The 21,822-nt window shown below is 48.3% G+C and overlaps 1 protein-coding gene across 1 annotated transcript in view; it reads left to right on the top strand.

Moving 5' to 3' along the window:
• The window catches only part of dnai4 (dynein axonemal intermediate chain 4), a 277,873-nt gene that overhangs the window by 43,026 nt on the left and 213,025 nt on the right, over positions 1–21,822 (top strand). Inside the window, 1 exon segment of the mRNA XM_038794441.1 lies at positions 10,373–10,554. Coding sequence (XP_038650369.1) covers positions 10,373–10,554 — 182 coding nt within the window.

Consider the following 21,822-nt stretch of genomic DNA (forward strand, 5'->3'; position numbering starts at 1 on the left):
GTCGTATTCTTTAGATGAGCTTTCTGAGCATGCCGATGCAGATGGGGCCCGTGGATCGCACGTGGTGAGTGACGAGGAAGACGGCGGCCCCCATGAGTCGCACGTGGCCGGCCGCATGGTGGGGGTTTGCCAAGATGGCGGCCCCCATGGATCGCACGTGGCAGGAGGGGGCGGAGTCGGGGCGTAGGCCGCAGCGTTTCGGGCCCCGCGGGCCCGCTGGTGTTGGGAGCGATTTGTTCTCTCTGCAGGGGAGTTAAAAACCGGGGCCCTTTTCGCGAGGCACACTCTGGCATAGTGGCCTTTCTTCCCGCAGCTGCTGCAGGTCGCGGATCGGGCTGGGCAGTGCTGCCACGGGTGCTGGCTTTGGCCACAGAAATGGCAGGCTGGGGCAGCTGAGTAGCTGGCTGGGGCAGCTGAGTAGCTGGCTGGGGCAGCAGAGTAACTGGCTTTGGCAGCGCGGTAGCTGGGGTGCCGTGCGGCACAGGCCTGGGGGGACTGTTGGTCGGGGGTCCATGATGAGGACGCGGGCTCCGCGGGAAACGACGTGAGGGTGCGGAAGGAAACTTCCATAGTGGTAGCAGCCTCCACAGTAGTGTCTAAGTCCTGGGCCCCCTTTTCTAGCAGTCTTTGGCGCACATAGTTAGACCTAAGGCCCACTACGAATACGTCCCGCACAGCAAGCTCCCTATGTTCAGCCGCGGTAACGGCTTGATAATTACAGTCATTGGAAAGATTGTTCAATTCCCTTACAAAATAGGCAAGCGTTTTTGTAGGCCGCTGACGGCGAGTTGTAAACACGTGGCGTGCATAAACCTCGTTAGTGGGCCTAACGTACATTTTGTCCATATTGCCAGCGCTGCGGTGTACGAACCGGCCGGATTTAGCTGTGTCGAGATTCTGCGGCTTACCCTCGCGTGCAGTAGGCTGAGTTTTTGTTCCTCCGTTGTTCCGGTGGTGCTGGCTTCTGCCAGGTAGGCTTTAAAACATCTCAGCCAGTGGGAAAACATTTCCTTAGCCTCTGCATCCTTTGGGTCGAGTTCTAGGCGTCCGGGCTTGAGGGCTGCTTCCATGATTTCTTCGACTGTTTCCTAAGTATATTAAATTGTTGGAACCAACAATTCTACGGACACGTGCTTGTAGGATTAGAATAGCAGTTTTAATATACTTACAACAGAGCCAGCCTGTTAGCCGTTAAACTTTCGGTGAACTGGCCGGCTGACCCTGTGGCACTGATCTTTATACAGCAGCTCCCGGGGGGAGAAGTCCTGGGCTGAGCCAAGGGACAAGCCCAGTACAACTCTTGAGCATTCCCAGTGCTACTCCCCCTGGTGGTCAGGTAGTGAAACTGCATTTACAATATAAACACATGTATATACAGATTATAATCCGGTGTGAATCACAGTCACCACAACATGTATACCCAAGTCTCTGCTAATCTACCCCTCTTTTATGTTGTCTCTGCATTCTTTCTACCAAAATTAATCATTTCACTCCTTAACTAGTGCCATCGATTTCTCCCAATTTTCTCTACATCTCTGGTATTACCTTTTATTTCCCACACCCCTGCGAACTTTAAACCCTCCTCTGTAGAACTAGCAAATTGCCCTGCAAGGAAATCGATTATGGCTTGTTTAGCTGCAAACCCTTTGGCCTGTAGGCCTCCCATCTCCCCCAGAGCTGGTCCCATTGTTCCAGAAATCTAAATCCCTCTCTCCTGTAACATCTTTCCAGCCACATATTCATCTGCTTTATTCTCCTCTATATTCTATATGCACTTGCATGTGGAAATGGAAGTAATCCAGAATTGACCAGTTTTGAGATCCTGCCTGCTAATTTCCTACTTACTGCTCTAAATTCTGACTGCAGGGTGGCATTCTTTTTTCCGCCTGTGCAGTCAATATTGGTGTGGACCACGATCTTGAGTCCTTCCATATTTTGATTTCAAAGCAGTATTGATAATGATCTAAAGAATCTTATTCATTCAGTTTAAATGTTTAAGACTGAGATTATTAAATCTTATCCATCAAGACATATGAAGAAATGACAGATAAATTGAGTTGTCGTTCAGATCAGTCATAACTTAATGGACTCCAGGGGTTGTAATACTTGTTCCTATGTTCCCAATTTCTACTCTTTTTTCCTAATATAGCGTATGGCTAGGAATAGCGAAAATGTGGGAGGTTAGAACAATCACTGTAAAAGGAACGAGCCCTCTCCTAGCTCAACAAGTTTATTCAGAAAGGATGATAGAGAATGGAAATGTTCAGTTTGGATCCAGTTGGATACTGCGATGGTTGAGGGTCCTAATGAAAAGAGAAAAGAAGGCTAGGATTTAAAGTTAAAATGTTAAGGTGGGTCTGAAGGTCCCTACAACCAACCAGACAGCATCCAAAATCACTAATCTTTTTACCTTTCTGTAAAGAAAGTGTTTGCAACTTTAAAAAAAAGTATAATAATAAAATAACTTAACCTGAAAAAGTGGTTATTAGCTTACTTCACTTCCTTAATAACGCAGGACCCAGGACATCGATGCTATTAAGGGGTAAGTAGGTAAAATTCTTCGGTGAAGGTATGGGTTATACCGGGGGATAACTTGAAAAGATAGTTTGACCTGAATAGCACCCACTGAAGCCTGCATCGGAGTCAGGGAGTGAGAATCCCTGTTCACCATTTAGAATATTGGCCCTTTTTGGTATGGGGGAATTCTAAGAAGAGTGGTGGATTTGCAAAAACATGGCGCATCAGCTCTGCAGGCGAGATGCGGCTAGGGAAATTGGTGGAGTGACGGATAGGGGTGGGAATGTAGTGCAGAAGGGGACAGAAGTAAATGGGGTCTTTAGGGACTTCTACGAGGAACTGTACCGGTCAGAACCTCCGATGGGGAGAGGGGGAATGGAGAGCTTCATGAACAGGCTATGGTTCCCAAGGGTTCAAGAGGAGCTGGTAGAGGGGCTGGGGGCCCCGATAGAGTTGGAGGAGCTAGTCAGGGGGATTGGACAAATGCAGTCAGGTAAGGCGCCGGGGCTGGACGGGTTCCCGGTGGAATTTAATAAAAAGTATGCGGATCTGGTGGGCCCCCTGTTGGTGCGATCCTTCAATGAGGCATGGGAGGGGGGGGGCTTTGCCCCCGACGATGTCACGGGCGCTGATCTCTCTGATCCTGAAGCGGGATAAGCACCCCTTGCAGTGTGGATCATACAGGCCTATCTCGCTCCTCAATGTTGACGCTAAGTTGCAGGCGAAGATCCTGGCCACCAGGATAGAGGACTGTGTGCCAGGGGTGATACACGAGGATCAGACAGGATTTGTCAAGGGACGGCAGCTCAACACGAATGTGCGGAGACTGCTAAATGTTATTATGATGCCGGCAGTGGAGGGGGAGGCGGAGATAGTGGTTGCGCTAGATGCGGAGAAAGCGTTTGATAGAGTTGAGTGGGGGTACCTGTGGGAGGTGCTGGAGCGGTTCGGATTCGGGGAGGGATTCATCAAATGGGTGAGGCTGCTCTACGCGGCTCCGATGGCAAGTGTAATTACCAATGGAAGGAGATCGGAGTACTTTAGGCTCTACCGTGGGACCAGGCAGGGGTGCCCCCTGTCCCCCTTGCTCTTTGCACTGGCGATTGAACCTTTGGCTATGGCGTTGAGGGAGTCAGGGAGATGGAGGGGTCTGGTGCGGGGTGGAGAGGAACATCGTGTATCGCTGTATGCGGACGACCTGCTGTTGTATGTGTCGGATCCAGAAGGGGGAATGCCGGGGGTGATGGAGCTGTTAGCGGAATTTGGGGGCTTCTCGGGCTATAAGTTAAATTTAGGCAAGAGTGAGGTATTTGTAGTACACCCGGGTGATCAGGAGGAGGGAATTGGGAGACTCCCATTTAAGAGGGCAGTGAAGAGTTTCAGATACTTGGGGGTGCAGGTGGCCAGGAGTTGGGGGACTCTCCATAAGCTTAATTTTACCAGGCTGGTGGAACAGATGGAGGAGGAATTTAAAAGGTGGGACATGGTGCAGTCCGTCAAAATGACAGTTCTCCCGAGGTTCTTGTTCCTTTTTCAGTGTTTGCCCATCTTTATCCCTAGGGCCTTTTTTAGAAGGGTGACTAGCAGCATCATGAGCTTTGTTTGGGCGCATGGGACCCCGAGGGTGAAGAGGGTCTTCTTGGAGTGGGGTAGAGATGGGGGGGGGGGAGGGGCTGGCGTTACCCAATCTCTCGGGGTATTATTGGGTGGCCAATATGTCGATGGTGCGCAAGTGGGTAATGGAGGGGGAGGGGGCAGCATGGAAACGGATGGAGAGGACGTCCTGTGGAGGCACAAGCCTGGGGGCCCTGGTAATGGCGCCGTGGCCGCTCCCTCCTACGAGGTATACCACGAGTCCGGTGGTGGCGGCTACCCTCAAGATTTGGGGGCAGTGGAGGCGACATAGGGGAGAAGTGGGGGGCTCGATGGAAGCTCCATAGGTTCGTCCCGGGGAACATTGATGGGGGATTTCAGGGTTGGCACAGAGCGGACATCAGACAGCTGAGGGACCTGTTTATTGATGGGAGGTTTGCGAGCCTGGGGGTGTTGGAGGAGAAATTTGGGCTCCCCCGGGGAACATGTTCAGGTATCTGCAGGTAAAGGCATTTGCTAGGCGGCAGGTGGAGGGATTCCCTTCGCTTCCCACGAGGGGGGTGAGTGACAGGATGCTTTCGGGGGTCTGGGTCGGAGAGGGGAAGATATCTGATATCTACAAGGTTATGCAGGAGGCGGAGGAGGCGTCAGTAGAGGAGCTGAAAGCTAAGTGGGAGGGGGAACTGGGGGAACAGATCGAAGACGGGACATGGGCTGATGCCCTGGAGAGGGTTAATTCTTCCTCCTCGTGTGCGCGGCTTAGCCTCATCCAATTCAAGGTGCTGCGCCGGGCCCACATGACTGGGACGAGGATGAGTAGGTTCTTTGGGGGTGAAGACAGGTGTGTCAGGTGCTCGGGGAGTCCAGCGAACCATGCCCATATGTTCTGGGCATGCCCGGCACTGGAGGAGTTCTGGAAGGGGGTGGCGAGGACGGTGTCGAGGGTGGTGGGATCCAGGGTCAAGCCAGGATGGGGACTCGCGATTTTTGGGGTTGGGGTGGAGCCGGGAGTGCAGGAGGCGAAAGAGACCGATATTCTGGCCTTTACGTCCCTAGTAGCCCGGCGAAGGATCTTGCTACAATGGAAGGATGCGAGGCCCCCAAGTGTGGAGACCTGGATCAATGACATGGCGGGTTTCATTAAGCTAGAGAAGGTCAAATTCGCCCTGAGAGGGTCGGTACAAGGGTTGTTTAGGCGGTGGCAACCTTTTCTCGACTTTCTGGCTCAACGATAGGGTACGGGGACAGTAGCAGCAGCAACCCGGGGGGGAGGGGGGGAAGGGGGAGAGAAAAGGTGATGGGGGGGCGGACGATGACTATGTTTGTTTATTTAATTTAAATTTATTTTTAAGTTCTTTTGTTGTTCATTGGGGTGGGGGGGTGGGGGATGGGATACATGCGTTGATACGGTCTGGGGGTGTTACAGTTATTATGGGTTATTTTGTTGCATTTCATTGTTTGTCATTATTTTTTATATTTTCTGTAAAAAATTCCAATAAAAATTATATAAAAAAAAAGAAAAGAACCCCGAGCACCGTTTGAGGGCCTTGGGGCAATGAGGGAGGGGGGAGTTCTAAGAGGGGGCGGGTCTGGGCCCAGTACTCCGTTCTCCACGACGTAGCCGAGGATGGCCAGTCTGTTTGTGCGGAAAATGCATTTCTCCTTGTTATAAGTGAGATTTAATTTCTGTGCCGTTTGGAGAAAACGGTGGAGGTTGGCGTCGTGGTCCTGCTGGTCATAGCCGCAGATGGTAACATTGTCCAGATACGGAAACGTGGCCCACAGCCCGTACTGGTCCACCATTCGGTCCATTGCTCGTTGGAACACCGAAACCCCGTTGGTGACGCCGAAGGGAACCCGGAGGAAATGGAATAGGCGGCCATCGGCCTCGAACGCCGTGGAGTGGCGGTCCTCCAGCTGGATTGGGAGCTGGTGGTATGCAGACTTCAGATCCACCGTGGAAAATAGCCGATATTGGGCGATCTGATTAACCATATCTGCAATTCTGGGGAGGGGATACGCGTCTAGGAGCGTAAAGCGATTTATGGTCTGGCTATAGTCGACGACCATGCAAAATATTTCCCCGGTCTTGACGACCACCACTTAAGCTCTCCAGGGACTATTACTGGCCTCTATGATCCCCTCACTGAGCAGCCATCGGACCTCCGATCGGATAAAAACCCTATCCTGTAGGCTGTATCGCCTGCTGCGAGTAGCTACTGGCTTGCAATCTGGAGTGAGATTGGTGAAGAGAGGAGGTGGGGAGATGTGCAGCGTGGCTAGGCTGCAGATAGTGAGTGGGGGCAGGGGCCCACCGAAGCTGAGGGGTGAGGCTCTTGAGGTTGCACTGGAAATCCAGGCCTAATAAGAGTGGCGCGCAGAGGTCGGGCAGGACATAAAGTTTAAATTTAGAATAACTAGCGCCTCGAATTGTTAGCGTAGCGATGGTGCGTCCTTGGATTTGGACTGAGTGGGAGCCCGAAGCGAGGGTGATAGCTTGGCTTACCGGAAAAATAGAAAGCGAACAGCGTCTTACCAGCTCTGGATGTATAAAGCTCTCGGTGCTCCCGGAGTCAAAGAGGCATGGCGTGCTGTACCCGTTGATCTGGACCTCCACCATCGAACTTCGTAGGTGCTTGGGGCGGGATTGATCCAGGGCGACCGCGTTGAGTTGCGGGCCGCGTGGTGAGTGCCCGGGGAAGTCGTATTCTTTAGATGAGCTTTCTGAGCATGCCGATGCAGATGGGGCCCGTGGATCGCACGTGGTGAGTGACGAGGAAGACGGCGGCCCCCATGAGTCGCACGTGGCCGGCCGCATGGTGGGGGTTTGCCAAGATGGCGGCCCCCATGGATCGCACGTGGCAGGAGGGGGCGGAGTCGGGGCGTAGGCCGCAGCGTTTCGGGCCCCGCGGGCCCGCTGGTGTTGGGAGCGATTTGTTCTCTCTGCAGGGGAGTTAAAAACCGGGGCCCTTTTCGCGAGGCACACTCTGGCATAGTGGCCTTTCTTCCCGCAGCTGCTGCAGGTCGCGGATCGGGCTAGGCAGTGCTGCTTGGGTGCTGGCTTTGGCCACAGAAATGGCAGGCTGGGGCAGCTGAGTAGCTGGCTGGGGCAGCTGAGTAGCTGGCTGGGGCAGCAGAGTAACTGGCTTTGGCAGCGCGGTAGCTGGGGTGCCGTGCGGCACAGGCCTGGGGGGACTGTTGGTCGGGGGTCCATGATGAGGACGCGGGCTCCGCGGGAAACGACGTGAGGGTGCGGAAGGAAACTTCCATAGTGGTAGCAGCCTCCACAGTAGTGTCTAAGTCCTGGGCCCCCTTTTCTAGCAGTCTTTGGCGCACATAGTTAGACCTAAGGCCCACTACGAATACGTCCCGCACAGCAAGCTCCCTATGTTCAGCCGCGGTAACGGCTTGATAATTACAGTCATTGGAAAGATTGTTCAATTCCCTTACAAAATAGGCAAGCGTTTTTGTAGGCCGCTGACGGCGAGTTGTAAACACGTGGCGTGCATAAACCTCGTTAGTGGGCCTAACGTACATTTTGTCCATATTGCCAGCGCTGCGGTGTACGAACCGGCCGGATTTAGCTGTGTCGAGATTCTGCGGCTTACCCTCGCGTGCAGTAGGCTGAGTTTTTGTTCCTCCGTTGTTCCGGTGGTGCTGGCTTCTGCCAGGTAGGCTTTAAAACATCTCAGCCAGTGGGAAAACATTTCCTTAGCCTCTGCATCCTTTGGGTCGAGTTCTAGGCGTCCGGGCTTGAGGGCTGCTTCCATGATTTCTTCGACTGTTTCCTAAGTATATTAAATTGTTGGAACCAACAATTCTACGGACACGTGCTTGTAGGATTAGAATAGCAGTTTTAATATACTTACAACAGAGCCAGCCTGTTAGCCGTTAAACTTTCGGTGAACTGGCCGGCTGACCCTGTGGCACTGATCTTTATACAGCAGCTCCCGGGGGGAGAAGTCCTGGGCTGAGCCAAGGGACAAGCCCAGTACAACTCTTGAGCATTCCCAGTGCTACTCCCCCTGGTGGTCAGGTAGTGAAACTGCATTTACAATATAAACACATGTATATACAGATTATAATCCGGTGTGAATCACATTCACCACAACATGTATACCCAAGTCTCTGCTAATCTACCCCTCTTTTATGTTGTCTCTGCATTCTTTCTACCAAAATTAATCATTTCACTCCTTAACTAGTGCCATCGATTTCTCCCAATTTTCTCTACATCTCTGGTATTACCTTTTATTTCCCACACCCCTGCGAACTTTAAACCCTCCTCTGTAGAACTAGCAAATTGCCCTGCAAGGAAATCGATTATGGCTTGTTTAGCTGCAAACCCTTTGGCCTGTAGGCCTCCCATCTCCCCCAGAGCTGGTCCCATTGTTCCAGAAATCTAAATCCCTCTCTCCTGTAACATCTTTCCAGCCACATATTCATCTGCTTTATTCTCCTCTATATTCTATATGCACTTGCATGTGGAAATGGAAGTAATCCAGAATTGACCAGTTTTGAGATCCTGCCTGCTAATTTCCTACTTACTGCTCTAAATTCTGACTGCAGGGTGGCATTCTTTTTTCCACCTGTGCAGTCAATATTGGTGTGGACCACGATCTTGAGTCCTTCCAGATTTTGATTTCAAAGCAGTATTGATAATGATCTAAAGAATCTTATTCATTCAGTTTAAATGTTTAAGACTGAGATTATTAAATCTTATCCATCAAGACATATGAAGAAATGACAGATAAATTGAGTTGTCGTTCAGATCAGTCATAACTTAATGGACTCCAGGGGTTGTAATACTTGTTCCTATGTTCCCAATTTCTATTCTTTTTTCCTAATATAGCGTATGGCTAGGAATAGCGAAAATGTGGGAGGTTAGAACAATCACTGTAAAAGGAACGAGCCCTCTCCTAGCTCAACAAGTTTATTCAGAAAGGATGATAGAGAATGGAAATGTTCAGTTTGGATCCAGTTGGATACTGCGATGGTTGAGGGTCCTAATGAAAAGAGACTTAGAAAATTGGAGATCTTTTTACTGGAGCTTAGAACATTAAGGAGTGAATCATTAGATGTCTTCAGAATTATGAGGCATTATGATGGGTATTTAGTGTTAGGCTGTCTCCACTAGTTGACAATAGGTAATGAAAACACAGAAATCTAAGATAACTGAAATTATTTAAAGCAGAAATAAGGAAAAAAACCCAAGAGCATGTTTAGGTTGTTCAATTCTTTGTCAACAATAATTTTGAATCCATAAATTGTTTTATAATTCAATTAGATAATTAACAGTACTTATAGTGAATGGGGAACCAGAGACGCATATTGAGATGAATATTGGAGTAGAGTTGATGGCCTAAAAATGTAGCCACCTACTACCATATCTTTTGGATGGCAACTGGTAATTTCTCAATATAGCAGCAGGAAGAACATAGAAATTTCTGGCATGAAACGTGCTTGCCTTGGTGATGGCAGGTGTGCATGCCAATAAAGGGAGTAATTATTTATTTAACTTAAGGCCCTGCATGTCTTGCATTCATTATGTTTTTCATTTTCAAATGACCCAGTGTTTTGCCTGCCATGTAATGAGCTCACAGATTACTAGGTGGCACTATCCTTTCCATTTATCAGAATATATGGTGTCCTCTGCTAAAACAAGATGGCTGTGCAAGATGGCTGCTGAAACCTGTCCATGCATGTACATTGTCCTCAGAATCCATTAATGTCATTTGCTTTATTGCTGGGGACACAATACTGCTTGGATCTTATTCGGATCCTGAAGCCTTTCACCCAGTTTTGAGCCCTGTGTTGGGCAGGCAGTTGGTGTGCGGCCACCCTGCAGTTTCCAGAGATCAGGATAGGGAGGGAGTGGAGGCTTCTGATCCACCTGGTGACAGCTGCAATTCTATTTGCAGCTCCATGAACTTCTTCCCAATTGACAGACATGGATTAAGGGGAAGAGACTGGAGCGGGAGATTCAGAAACTGCAGAGACCACTGCCATGTATTTCACCCCGTTGTTTGTAGAACATGCCAACGTGAATGCTCATCTGGCTTAAGTATTTGGATGGCTGCTGGGAACTGTACAGATCAGCTACTTAATGAAAGAGAGAAAACTGGAAAAAAATTAACAAAAAATAATATTGAGCCCCACACTGGATTTCCATGTTATTGAATTTTCTGTTGATTTACAAATGTTGTGACTTGTAAATATATATTACTGATCATGTGCAAATGATACTGGTATCTGTCATTTTCAGGTATTTGATGAACATGGAAAAGACGTGACTCCTCACCCTCTTATTGTCTTAGATGCTGCTTTTACACAAAGCAGGCAAAATAAGATTTTTAGCTCTCAGGATTTACTATCTTCTGACTACATGTTCAGTGGTACAATGTACCAGACGGCTATGAGTGCTAGTTTTGGCGGACCTTTTACCAGGTAACTTTCTCATTCTGCCTTAATGCATCTCCGGTTGAATTTTAAAATTTGGTTATGTGAAGGATTACATTTTGATCACAGGAACATAACTTTGAAGGTAGTGCTGCCATGAAATAAGTCTCCTCTTTCTCTTGGCTATAAAGGCGCTTTTAGGGCCCCCTCTGTCCAAATAGGCATGAAAGTGCCAGTAATTTGGCACATACTGCACGAGTCTTACTCCTGTGATTGAAATAGCAGAATTTGTTTATGAGGTTGGGATGAAGAGGAAAATTGAATTGTAACATGATCTGGAATGCAATGAAAGGTGATATCTATGTATATATCTCTGAGAACTTTTCAAAGCTCCTGGAGCAGAATGTTTATGCCGAACTGCCTTGTTGTATGACAGAATCACAGAAAAAAATACAGTGCAGAAAAGGCCATTCAGCCCATCGAATCAGCATCGCCACATAAAAGGCACCTGATCTGCGAATCCTAATCCCATTTGCCAGCACTTGGCCCATAGCCTCGAATGTTAAGACGTGCCAAGTGCTGACCGAGGTACTTTTTAATGGATGTGAGGCAATCCACCTCTACCACCCTCCCAGGCAGTGCGTTCCAGACCGTCACTACCCTCTGGGTAAAAATGTTTTCCCTCAAATCCCCCCCGAACCTCCCGCCCCTCACCTTGAACTTGTGTCCCTTTGTAACCACCCCTTCAACTAAGGGGAACAGCTGTTCCCTATACACCTTGTCCATGCCCCTCATAATCTCGTACACCTCAGGTCTACCCTCGGTCTTCTCTGCTCCAGCGAAAACAACCCAAGCCTATCCAATCTCTCATCATAACTTAAATGTTCCATCCCAGTCAACATACTGGTGATACGCCTTGGCACCCGCTCCAGTGCAATCACATCCTTCCTGTTACATGGCGACCAGAACTGCACACAGTACTCCAGCTGTGGCCTTACCAATGTTCTACATAACTCCAACATGACTTTCTTGCTTTTGTAATGTCATTGTGAAGTTCATCCTAAATGGGATGTTTTGTCTACAATCCACTTTCCTTGTTCATTTCACCTCAGCTGATGTACTCCCGATGAATTGTTTTCACTCTCGCATGAAAATGGACTATTAGAAGTAGTTTTGACTTAGGTGATTGTGGAAAATGGGAATAATTGGATCAGCTGCCCATTATACATCTTGTTATGACACCCTGGCAAATGTGCGGTCAATTCCAGCCCCATGTGCCCCGGTGTCACAACACAAGTGAATTAATCAATAATTCTTATAAAAACTCCCCAAATCTTTGGCCCTTGGCTGCCCAATACTTACAGATACCAGGGGCCGGATTCTGCAATAATGGGGCTATGTCCCCACGCCGACAGGAAAACCGGCGCCAACTACTCCGGTGTCAACAGCTCCCACAGGGGCTGGTTTAGCTCACCAGGCTAAATCGCTGGCTTTTAAAGCAGACCAAGCAGGCCAGCAGCACGGTTCGATTCCCGTACCAGCCTCCCCGGACAGGCGCCGGAATGTGGCGACTAGGGGCTTTTCACAGTAACTTCATTGAAGCCTACTCGTGACAATAAGCGATTTTCATTTCATTTTTTCATTTTCAAGTGAAGAATTCTCACCTTTCTCGGGGGCTAGGCTGATGCCGGAGTGGTCCCCGCAGCTCGAGCTGGTGCCGAAGGGCCGGCGCGATTTCATGCATGCACGGTTTAACCAGCATGATCTTGCGTATGTGCAGACCAGTCGGCGTATTTCCGCGCATGCACGGTGGTTCTCTTCTCTGCGCCTCCCCAGGCAGTATGGCGGAGCTCTACAGGGGCCCGCCATGGAGGAAAGAAGGCCCCCACGGAACCAGCCCGCCCGCAGGATCGGTAGTCCCCGATCGCGGACCAGGCCACGTGGGGCCCCCCGGGGTCGGATCACCCATCAATCCCCCCCCCCCCGGACCGCTCCCGCACACTTACCTGCCAGGTCCCGCTGTGTGTGAGGTGAGTAATTCACGCCGGCGGGACTGCCCAAAACTTTACGGCCACTTGGCCCATCGGGGCCCGGAGAATCGCTGTGGGGGGCCACTGTCAACAGCTCCCGACCGACGTGGCGGGAACCCCGCCGACCCCTGATAAACAGCATCGGAGAATAGAGTAGCTGGTGTCGTGGCGGGATCCGCGCCTCCCCCTGGCATTCTCCGTACCGGCATGGGGTTGGAGAATCCCGGCCCAGGTTTGTAAGTTGAAACACAATTACTATTTATTTATAGTAAGTATAATGTTGAAATATGCAATAAATGCAACTGAATAACAAGCTAACCTACTGCCCCCTTTAACTGTCCCACACTCTACCCACACGCACAAGGCAGAAAAACACAGACGGGGGAAAGGGTTGAAAATAATAAGGGTGAAGGGCAAAAGATAAGAGTCTTTGCTTCAAATATTGGTTTGCAGCATGCTTTCTTCACAGTATGTTTGTGGATTAAAGTCTCTGGTTTACAGCTTGCAATGATCTTCTATGCAGTTTAATAGCATTAATCACAGTTTCTCTTGTAGAGGCCTGGGGCTGGATTCTCCGACCCTCCGCTGGGTCGGAGAATCGGCGGGGGGGGGGGGGGCGACGTAAATCCCGCCGCCGCCGGCAGCCGAATTCTCCGGCACCGGGGATTTGGCGGGGCGGGAATTGTGCCGTGCCGGTCGCCGGCCGCTGGCATCGCCCCCCCCCCCCGGCGATTCTCCAGCCCGCCATGGGTCAAGTGGCCGCCCGTTTTCGGGCCGCCCCTGCCGGTGTAAATTAGAGTAGGTACTTACCGGCGGGAGCTGGCTGCGCGGGCGGCCTCCGGGGTCCTCGGCGGGGAGGGGGGGGGGGGGGATCTGGCCCCGGAAGGCGACCGCACGGTTGCATGGTCCACGATCGGGGCCCAACGATCCGCGGACGGGCCTGTGCCGTGGGGGCACTCTTTTCCTCCGTGTCGGCTGCTGTTGTCCTCTGCGATGGCCGCGAGGAGATGATCCCCCCTGCGCATGCACTGGGATGATGCCTGCACACACTGGCACTCCCACAGATGCGCCAACTCGCGCCGGCCGGTGGAGGCCCTTCGGCGCCGGTTGGCATGGCACCAAGCCCCTTCCGCGCCGGCCGGCGGGGTGCAAACCACTCCGGCGCCGGCCTAGCCCCTGAAAGTGCAGAGGATTCCGCACCTTCGGGGCGGCCTGACGCCAGAGTAGGTACTTACCGGCGGGACGCCGGACGCCACCCCTTTGTGCGGAGTTGCCTGACCTGCCGGTTCGCGGAGAATCCCGTCCCTCATGCTTCACATCAAACTTTCCTTCCAGGCCTCTGCCTATTCTGGAGGAAGAATTGGTCGGTTCGCACCAACCTTTTCTGCAGAGAGAGTTGGTTCTCACTCTGGCCTTTTGTGAGAATTAGCTGGATATTTCTGGAGCGTGTTATCAATTTCTGAACCTTTCCTGCACAGTTCATAATGGTTCTACTGTAAACCGATTTTATCCAGGCTTTCTGCCAGGTCAAAAACTATTTTTCTGGAGAAAAACAGAGTGGAAAGAGAGTGGGTCTTCCCTCAAAGCTGCCAAAATGAAACTAAAAGCTCCTTCGATCTCTGAACCATTTCATTAGGATCAGATCCAATCACCACCAGACAGAGTACAGCCATTTGGATCCTGCTGTTTGAATTAAAGATACAAGCCATTACTTTCTTCTGCTGTCGTGAAGACATATGTCCATAAATCATCCATGGATCAAAAGTGTAACGGCAAAAATAAAAGAAAGACAAAAACAGGGAAATAGATGGGGAATAGACAAAAAGGAACAAACAGGACCCTTACAATCTCTTCTGATCTTCATTTCCATTCATCTCAAACTATCACTGATCCAAATTAGTGCCTCAGAGTTATACTTAGTGCTGAATATCACTTTTAAAACATAGGACTGCATCCAATTGTAACTGCGGCAAAACCTCACATGTTTTAAAAGTTTCAATTACAAGGTATTGACTGGTACATTCAGGGTTAACGTGGAACTGAATACAGTACCGCCACATAGTAATGTAAGAAGGCACATGACTAACCCAGTGCTAGGGTCAGCCCAGAGATGGACAGAGATGTGTGTAGACCTAGATGGAATCAGCTTTATATCTGTACCATCTACTGTATATATGTATACAGTTTTGAGTTGTTAATAAAGACTTGCTGTTAATATACTTAAAACTACGAAGCCTACTTTGTGGTATTTGAAGCAGAATTCTTGAGTTGCCATTGTTACTAATGCCCATGACAGGATAGTATAGAACTGCTGTAATTTTGTACTAAATTGCCATGCATACTCCAAAAGACCTCAAGATGGAAACAAAAATCAGCAGATACTGGAAAACACTCAGTCGTCTGGCAGCGTCTTTAGAGAGAGTTCACATTTCTTGTCAATTATCTTTTATGAGAAGTAGATGTTAGAGGTGAACAGTTATAAGCAAATAATGAGTTCACAGACAGCTTAGGCAGAAAGAGGGTGTTCATCTTCTGCTCTGATCGACTGTCGCTTTGCAGATTGATGAGCATCTGTGACCAGTTCAAACTATCCTCAGGAGCCGAAGTAAAGTGCTGTAAGAGAAGTCATTGGAAACATGACTGACAAATCTTTTGTCCTCTTCCAGGTCAGGCCTGGCTACCCGAGTGGTTGTAGCCATTTAAAGCACCTTTGGTTGTATGTTTGACTTGAAATGTCTATTGTAATTATAACGTGTAATTTCAAATGTATTGAGGTACCTCAGAGTGCCACAAAAAGAAATTGAACTGTATTGTCCTTTCCTTAATGTCCAATTTGAATTGTTATAGAATGGACTTTTACAAATGCTGTGAATAAAGTATATGTGTTGGGTAAAAAATAGAAACGGGGCTCTTCAGTTTGCCTCCTTTCAGACAGTTGATTCACTTCCTCTTCTTCCTCCTCATTTCCTCATGTTTTTGCTGCTCGCCATATAGGTAGTGACAAGAGCTGTCCCCTAATGATGACAATCTTACACAGCCGACCACTACAAATCGAGGCATCTGCTGTGCTCAGTGTGGCAGGATTCCTCCAGCATAGTCCAGGATGAATGTCAATGGGCTGTCCAATTACATTTTACATGACAGCATTGCTTTCATTCTACATATGCTACTTATGTTTGTTTGTTGCACTGGAGTTATTAGCTATATGGCACATTTACCTCCCTTTAGTTTGCTATGGTGGCTGAAATGCAGCAGGTACAGTGGACTGATGTAAAATGAAGGCATATAAATGCTGCCATTGACCTGCATAACTCATTGCCCACACACAAGCTGGATGTTAAAAGAGTGCAATCCCTTTTAGTTCCACAAAGTAAAGTACTTTCTGTCAATGACAGCTTGCACCTTGGGGAAGCCTGCAGTTCTTGCAAAGCCATGTACCTGCCCTGCCTTCTTTATCCCCGACAACCAGGAATGAAAGTATTTTGCTGTGTTTGAATAGACAGTCTAAATTGACCGTTCTCACACAACAATGGACAGCACACTGCAAGATGTTTCAACTATCTCTAGCTCTAGTCTGAAAGGAACCAAACACCTAAGTGTTCATTGCCGTGGTCATCTTCATAGCCGCTGACAAAGTGGTCTTTGCCCTAGTTGCAGCTCTGGCTGCAGCAGATGGCAGGTTTCAGTGAATGCATCCTTACCAATGAGTTAAAATTTCATACACTGTTCCTCTTGGAGGTTGATGCAGGGAAATTGCTCTCTGAACATATTTCGTAGATAGGACCTCCTGCTGAGAACCCTCCTCCCCCTTCTCTTCTGCTAGCAGCTTATCCTGCTCCGTATAGCCCCTGTTCATTCATCCAATTGTACTGTATTCCAAGGGGAATGCCTGCGTACTGTATCTGGGAACAACTGATTTTTCCAGAAGTCTCAAATTCTTTTTTTTTGGAAAAAGATTTAGAGTACCCAATTCATTTTTTCCAATTAAGCGGCGATTTAGGGTGATCAATCCACTTACCCTGCACATCTTTGGGTTGTGGGGGCGAAACCTAGGCAAACACGGGGAGAATGTGCAAACTCCACACGGACAGTGACACAGAGCTGGGATCGAACCTGGGACCTCGTGCCATGAGGCAGCAGTGCTAACCACTGCGCCACCGTGCTGCCCCAGCAGTCTCAAATTCAACAAAATGTCCTTCAGCACCTGCCACACAACTTGAAACAACTTTTGCAACTCGAAACAAAGCACAGTTGTAGAACTTTAACAACAGCCATGAGAAATCAGCCAGCAATTAACCAGCAAGTGGTTCAATATCCTTACCAGTATTTGTTGATTATCCTTTTAAATAAAATTGGTGGGGAAACTTGTTAAGCAGTTCAAAGTTTAGAGAGTGTCGGCTAGGGTGTTGAGCTCCAAAAATTGCCCCACTGACATCAAATCAATTTTACTTGCTGATTGACAACATGGGTCAGATCTTCCTGTTCCAAATCAGTAGTGCTGGAAAGGGCTTGGTCCTGTGGCCTAGAGGTCTATGTCACTGAACTGGTAAACCACAAACCTAGAGCAATGCTTTGGGGTTCCAGGTTCAAATCTCACCACTATTGTGAAACAAATCTTGGAACAGACCCATGCTTATTTTGAAGTCAATTGAGTTTATTAAGACCTTCAATCCCAATGGAAATTTGAGAGAGGTGGCTGGGATTACGGAACCCTCATTGTATATGCCCATTGAGACAAGGTATGAATGGAAATGGAGGCAGGGAAATTTTGTTGAAGATGAGGGGAACTGGCTGAAAGGATTCAGTGTATGGACTGAGCAATTGTGGTGACTTATCAAGGTAGAGGGAAGAGGTAGGGGTAAGATCATTGTCACCTCAAGGTAAATATTTTTTTCACATTTACTGGGCATCAGGAGGGGTCCTGTGCCATCTCACAAAGGCCATTGAAGCAGCACCCTGGCAACGTGCACAACAATGAGGTGACCCTGGGTATCAAGAGGCCACATCGGTGGGACGATCGCCATGCAAGAGAAGGAGGTACGACCTGGAGCACAGAGTTGACTGGAACAGGCAAAGCTACTGTCACAATGAGGTTACCTATGTACATGTGAAATTAATAATAATCTTTAATTTCATCAGCTCCACAAACATATATTGAATTGTTTGAAAAGGACTTTTAAAAGCAAGGAAAGACACTGGCTTAAGATGATTCCACAAGTCACCTGATGTCTGGTTTTTCTGGAAGGTTCCAATATGGAATATAATTAAGACATGGCCAGACATCTGCCTATGGAATTTCATAACTTCTGATGTCAATAACTACTACAACACATTTATTGAAATGGTACTGTGTTATGACCCCTTATGGGGTCAAGGACTGTGCTCCATACGATTTCCCCCTTACACAGCTGAGTACGAACCCCGGAAATTGGGGTGGAGTTTTGTCTTAACAAGGGGGAACTGCTCAGTATAAGGGTGGTCCTTCGGGTAGAAGAGTTGTAGTTTCGCTATTTGTGTATACCATGATAAACCAGTTGTTCATTTCTACCCTACCGTGCGTTCCTGTTGTGTCTCCCGTTGGGTTCTACACTGGTGGTGAGGGTGAAGTTGAGCTGCCATAGCTGCCGTGTGTTATACCACTGACCCACTTCATTCAGGCCCACAGAGGCCTCCACTCCGAACGGTGAGATGCTGCACATTAGGAAACTTGGAACAGTTCGATGCCGGTACCGATAACTGATAGAGCAGGTACTGTATTTTTCTGCTCTAAAGCAATTGTTGGGAATGAACGGCAGATTGTTATCCTGCTGAATGTAGTCAGGGGACCCACCTATCCGCTCCTCAAGAGCCTCACACACCCAGACAGACCGGACTACAAGACTTTCGCCGTGTTGGTGGCCACGGCCGAGGCACATCTAAACCTGCAAACCCCGATAATGGTCTGCCGATTCCTTTTTCACATGGCCTCACAGGCCCAAGGAGAATGTAATGCCGTATCTTTGGCACGCTTAAGCACGCTCGCCACTTCATGTGAATTCGGGGCCGCACTGTCCGAATCCTGGCGGGATTGTTTTGTCTGTGGGCTCTGAGAGGCCAATACCAAAGGAAACTCCTTATGGAGGCCAATTTAACTTGCCAGCGGGTTGTGGATATCGCCATTTCCTGGGAGAGCGTGGAACGTAGAGTCCAAGAGTTGCAGGGCTTGTTGATCCTGAACCTCGGTCTGTGTAATTTCCTTGGAAATCTGTTCTTCTATATCTCTACCACTATGAAAATGAAAATGAAAATCGCTTATTGTCACGAGTAGGCTTCAATGAAGTTACTGTGAAAAGCCCCTAGTCGCCACATTCCGGCGCCTGTCCGGGGAGGCTGGTACGGGAATCGAACCGTGCTGCTGGCCTGCGTGGTCTGCTTTAAAAGCCAGCGATTTAGCCTTGTGAGCTAAACCAGAGCTAAACTAGTTGGGCCAATGGAATATATCCAGTAGTGTAATGGTATTTATATTGTTTTTAAAATCTAAACAAACAGATTTTGTCCTTGACCCCGCTACAGTACCTTCACTCTTCGGAAGTCTAATCCTAGAATAGTTACAGCACAGAAGGCCAGTTGATCTGGCATGCCTGTGCTGGCTCTCTGAAAGAACAATTTACCTTGTGCTACTCCCCTGCCTTCTCCCTAATAGAATAATGCTCTTCATAATCACCCCTCTTCCTTTCTTTCCTTTCATATCTTTGCTGAACAAAATCTGATCCAATCCTGTATGCTTTACACCTAGGTGTCCCTTATTTACCACATTCTCTGCATTCACACACATGCACAGTAAATCTAATTTACCTTCGCATTCCCTCTTACTCTGCCCCTACCTAATGTCCTGCCATTTCTTACTCTAATGTTAACTATCTTTCCTAATTCTTTGTGTACTTTGTTTTACCTTCCTAATGTTATCTCCTGCTTTCCATCCCCCTTCCAAATAATTTAAATCCTGCCCAATGGCAGACATAAATCATCCTAAGGATATTGGACCTGACTCTGTTTTGGTGAAATCTCTCTGCTCCCATCTCCCAAATTGGTTAATAATCTAAAATGCTTGCTGCAAAATCGCTTTAACCATATGATCTCATATTTCTACACTCACTAGATCATGGCACTAGAAATCATCTGGATATTATTACCTTTGGTATTCTTATTGCTTGTTCTGACCACTGCTACACAAACATCAAGGGCGCCTATCGATCCATCCCTCGACCGCACTTTCGGACGAAAATCGGACCATAAGACGGTGCTCCTTCTCCCAGCATACAAGCAGAAACTTAGGCGGGAAAATCCGGTTAAGAAGGTTGTGCAATGCTGATCCGAGGTAACAGATGAGCATCTATGTGACTGCTTGGAGTCAGTGGACTGGTCCATATTCAAGAACTCAGTGGCCAACCTAAACGAGTATGCCACCACCGTCAGAGACTTCATCAGCAAGTGAATAGAAGATTGCATGCTGAAAAAGGTAGCACGTGCGTTCCCCAACCTGAAACCATGGTATAATCGTGAGATTCACTCCCTACTGAAGGCCAGATCTGAGGTGTTCAAGGCAGGCAACCCTGACCTACCCAAGAAATCCAGGTTTGACCTGCGCAAAGCCATCAGGGATGCCAAAAGACAATACCAGACTAAGCTAGAGCCACTAACTAATGACACAGACTCTCTACAAAGCCGACTAGAATCTCCAGCAGCAGCGCGCCATTCCCCTATGAACTCAATGCATACTATGCTGGGTTCGAGCAGGAAACCATCAAACCGCTGTCAATGCCCTAGCAGCCTCGGACACACCTATACCTACCACCACAGCTTCTGAAGTCAGATTAGCCTTCTTGAAAGTGAACCTTCGGAAAGCGTCGTGTCCTGACGAGTCCCTGGTCATGCACTCAGATCCTGCGCAGACCAACTGGCGGGTGACTTCTATTTATCATACTTATTCCTATTTATAGACTCCTATTTATCGACTACAGCTCAGCCTTCAACACCATCATTCCTACGAAACTCATCTCCAAAAACCACGGCCTTGGCTTCGGCTCCTCCCTCTGTGACTGGATCCTGAACTTTCTAAGCCAAGGCCACAATCAGTATGGATAGGCAACAACACCTCCTCCACGATCATCCTCAACACCGGTGCCCCACAAGGCTGTGTCCTTAGCCCCCTACTATACTCCTTATACACCTATGACTGTGTGGCCAAATTCCCCTCCAACTCTATTTTCAAATTTGCTGATGACACCACCATAGTGGGTCGGATTTCAAACATTGACAAGACAGAGTACAGGAATGAGATAGAGAATTTGTGAACTGGTGCATAGACAATAATCTCTCCCTCAATATCAACAAAACAAAGGAGATTGTCATCGACTTCAGGAAACGTAGTGGAGAACATGCACCTGTCTACATCAATGGGAACGAAGTAGAAAGGGTCGAGAGCTTCAAGTTTTTAGGTGTACAGATCAACAATAACCTGGCCTGGTCCCCCCCATGCCGACATTATAGTTAAGAAAGCCCACCAATGATTCTACTTTCTTAGAAGTCTTAAGGAAATTTGGCGTCAGCTACGACTCTAACCAACTTCTACAGATGCACCATAGAAAGCATTCTTTCTGGTTGTATCGCAGCTTGGTATGGAGCCTGCTCTGCGCAAGACCGCGGAAAACTACAAAGGTCGTGAATGTAGCCCAGTCCATCACGCAAACCAGCCTCCCATCCATTGACTCTATCTATAATTCCCGCTGCCTCGGAAAAGCAGCCAGCATAATTAAGGACCTCATGCATCCCGGACATACTCTTACACCTTCTTCCGTCAGGAAATAGATACCAAAGTTTGAGGTCACATACTAATCGACTCAAGAACTGTATTTTCTATGTTCTATGTTGTTGCCTGCTGCCATCAGATTTTTGAATGGACCTACCTCATATTAAGTTGATCTTTTCTCTACACCTTGCTATAACTGTAACATTATATTCTGCAGTCTCTCCTTCCTTCCCTATGTACAATATGCATTGTTTGTACAGCATGCAAAAAACAATAATTTTCACTGTCTACTAATACATGTGACAACAATAAATCAAAAGGGTGTGTGCTCGGACATCTTTAACCTCTCCCTACTTCGTTCTGAGATTCCCACCTGCTTCAAGCAGACCACTATCATACCAGTGCCAAAGAAGAACCAGACAATGCACCTCAACGACTACTATCCGGTGGCGTCTAGGATGATTGGAAGTGATGCTTGTGACACAGAGTTGGTTACTC

Source organism: Scyliorhinus canicula, chromosome 4 (assembly GCF_902713615.1).
Source record: "Scyliorhinus canicula chromosome 4, sScyCan1.1, whole genome shotgun sequence".
NCBI lineage: Eukaryota > Metazoa > Chordata > Chondrichthyes > Carcharhiniformes > Scyliorhinidae > Scyliorhinus > Scyliorhinus canicula.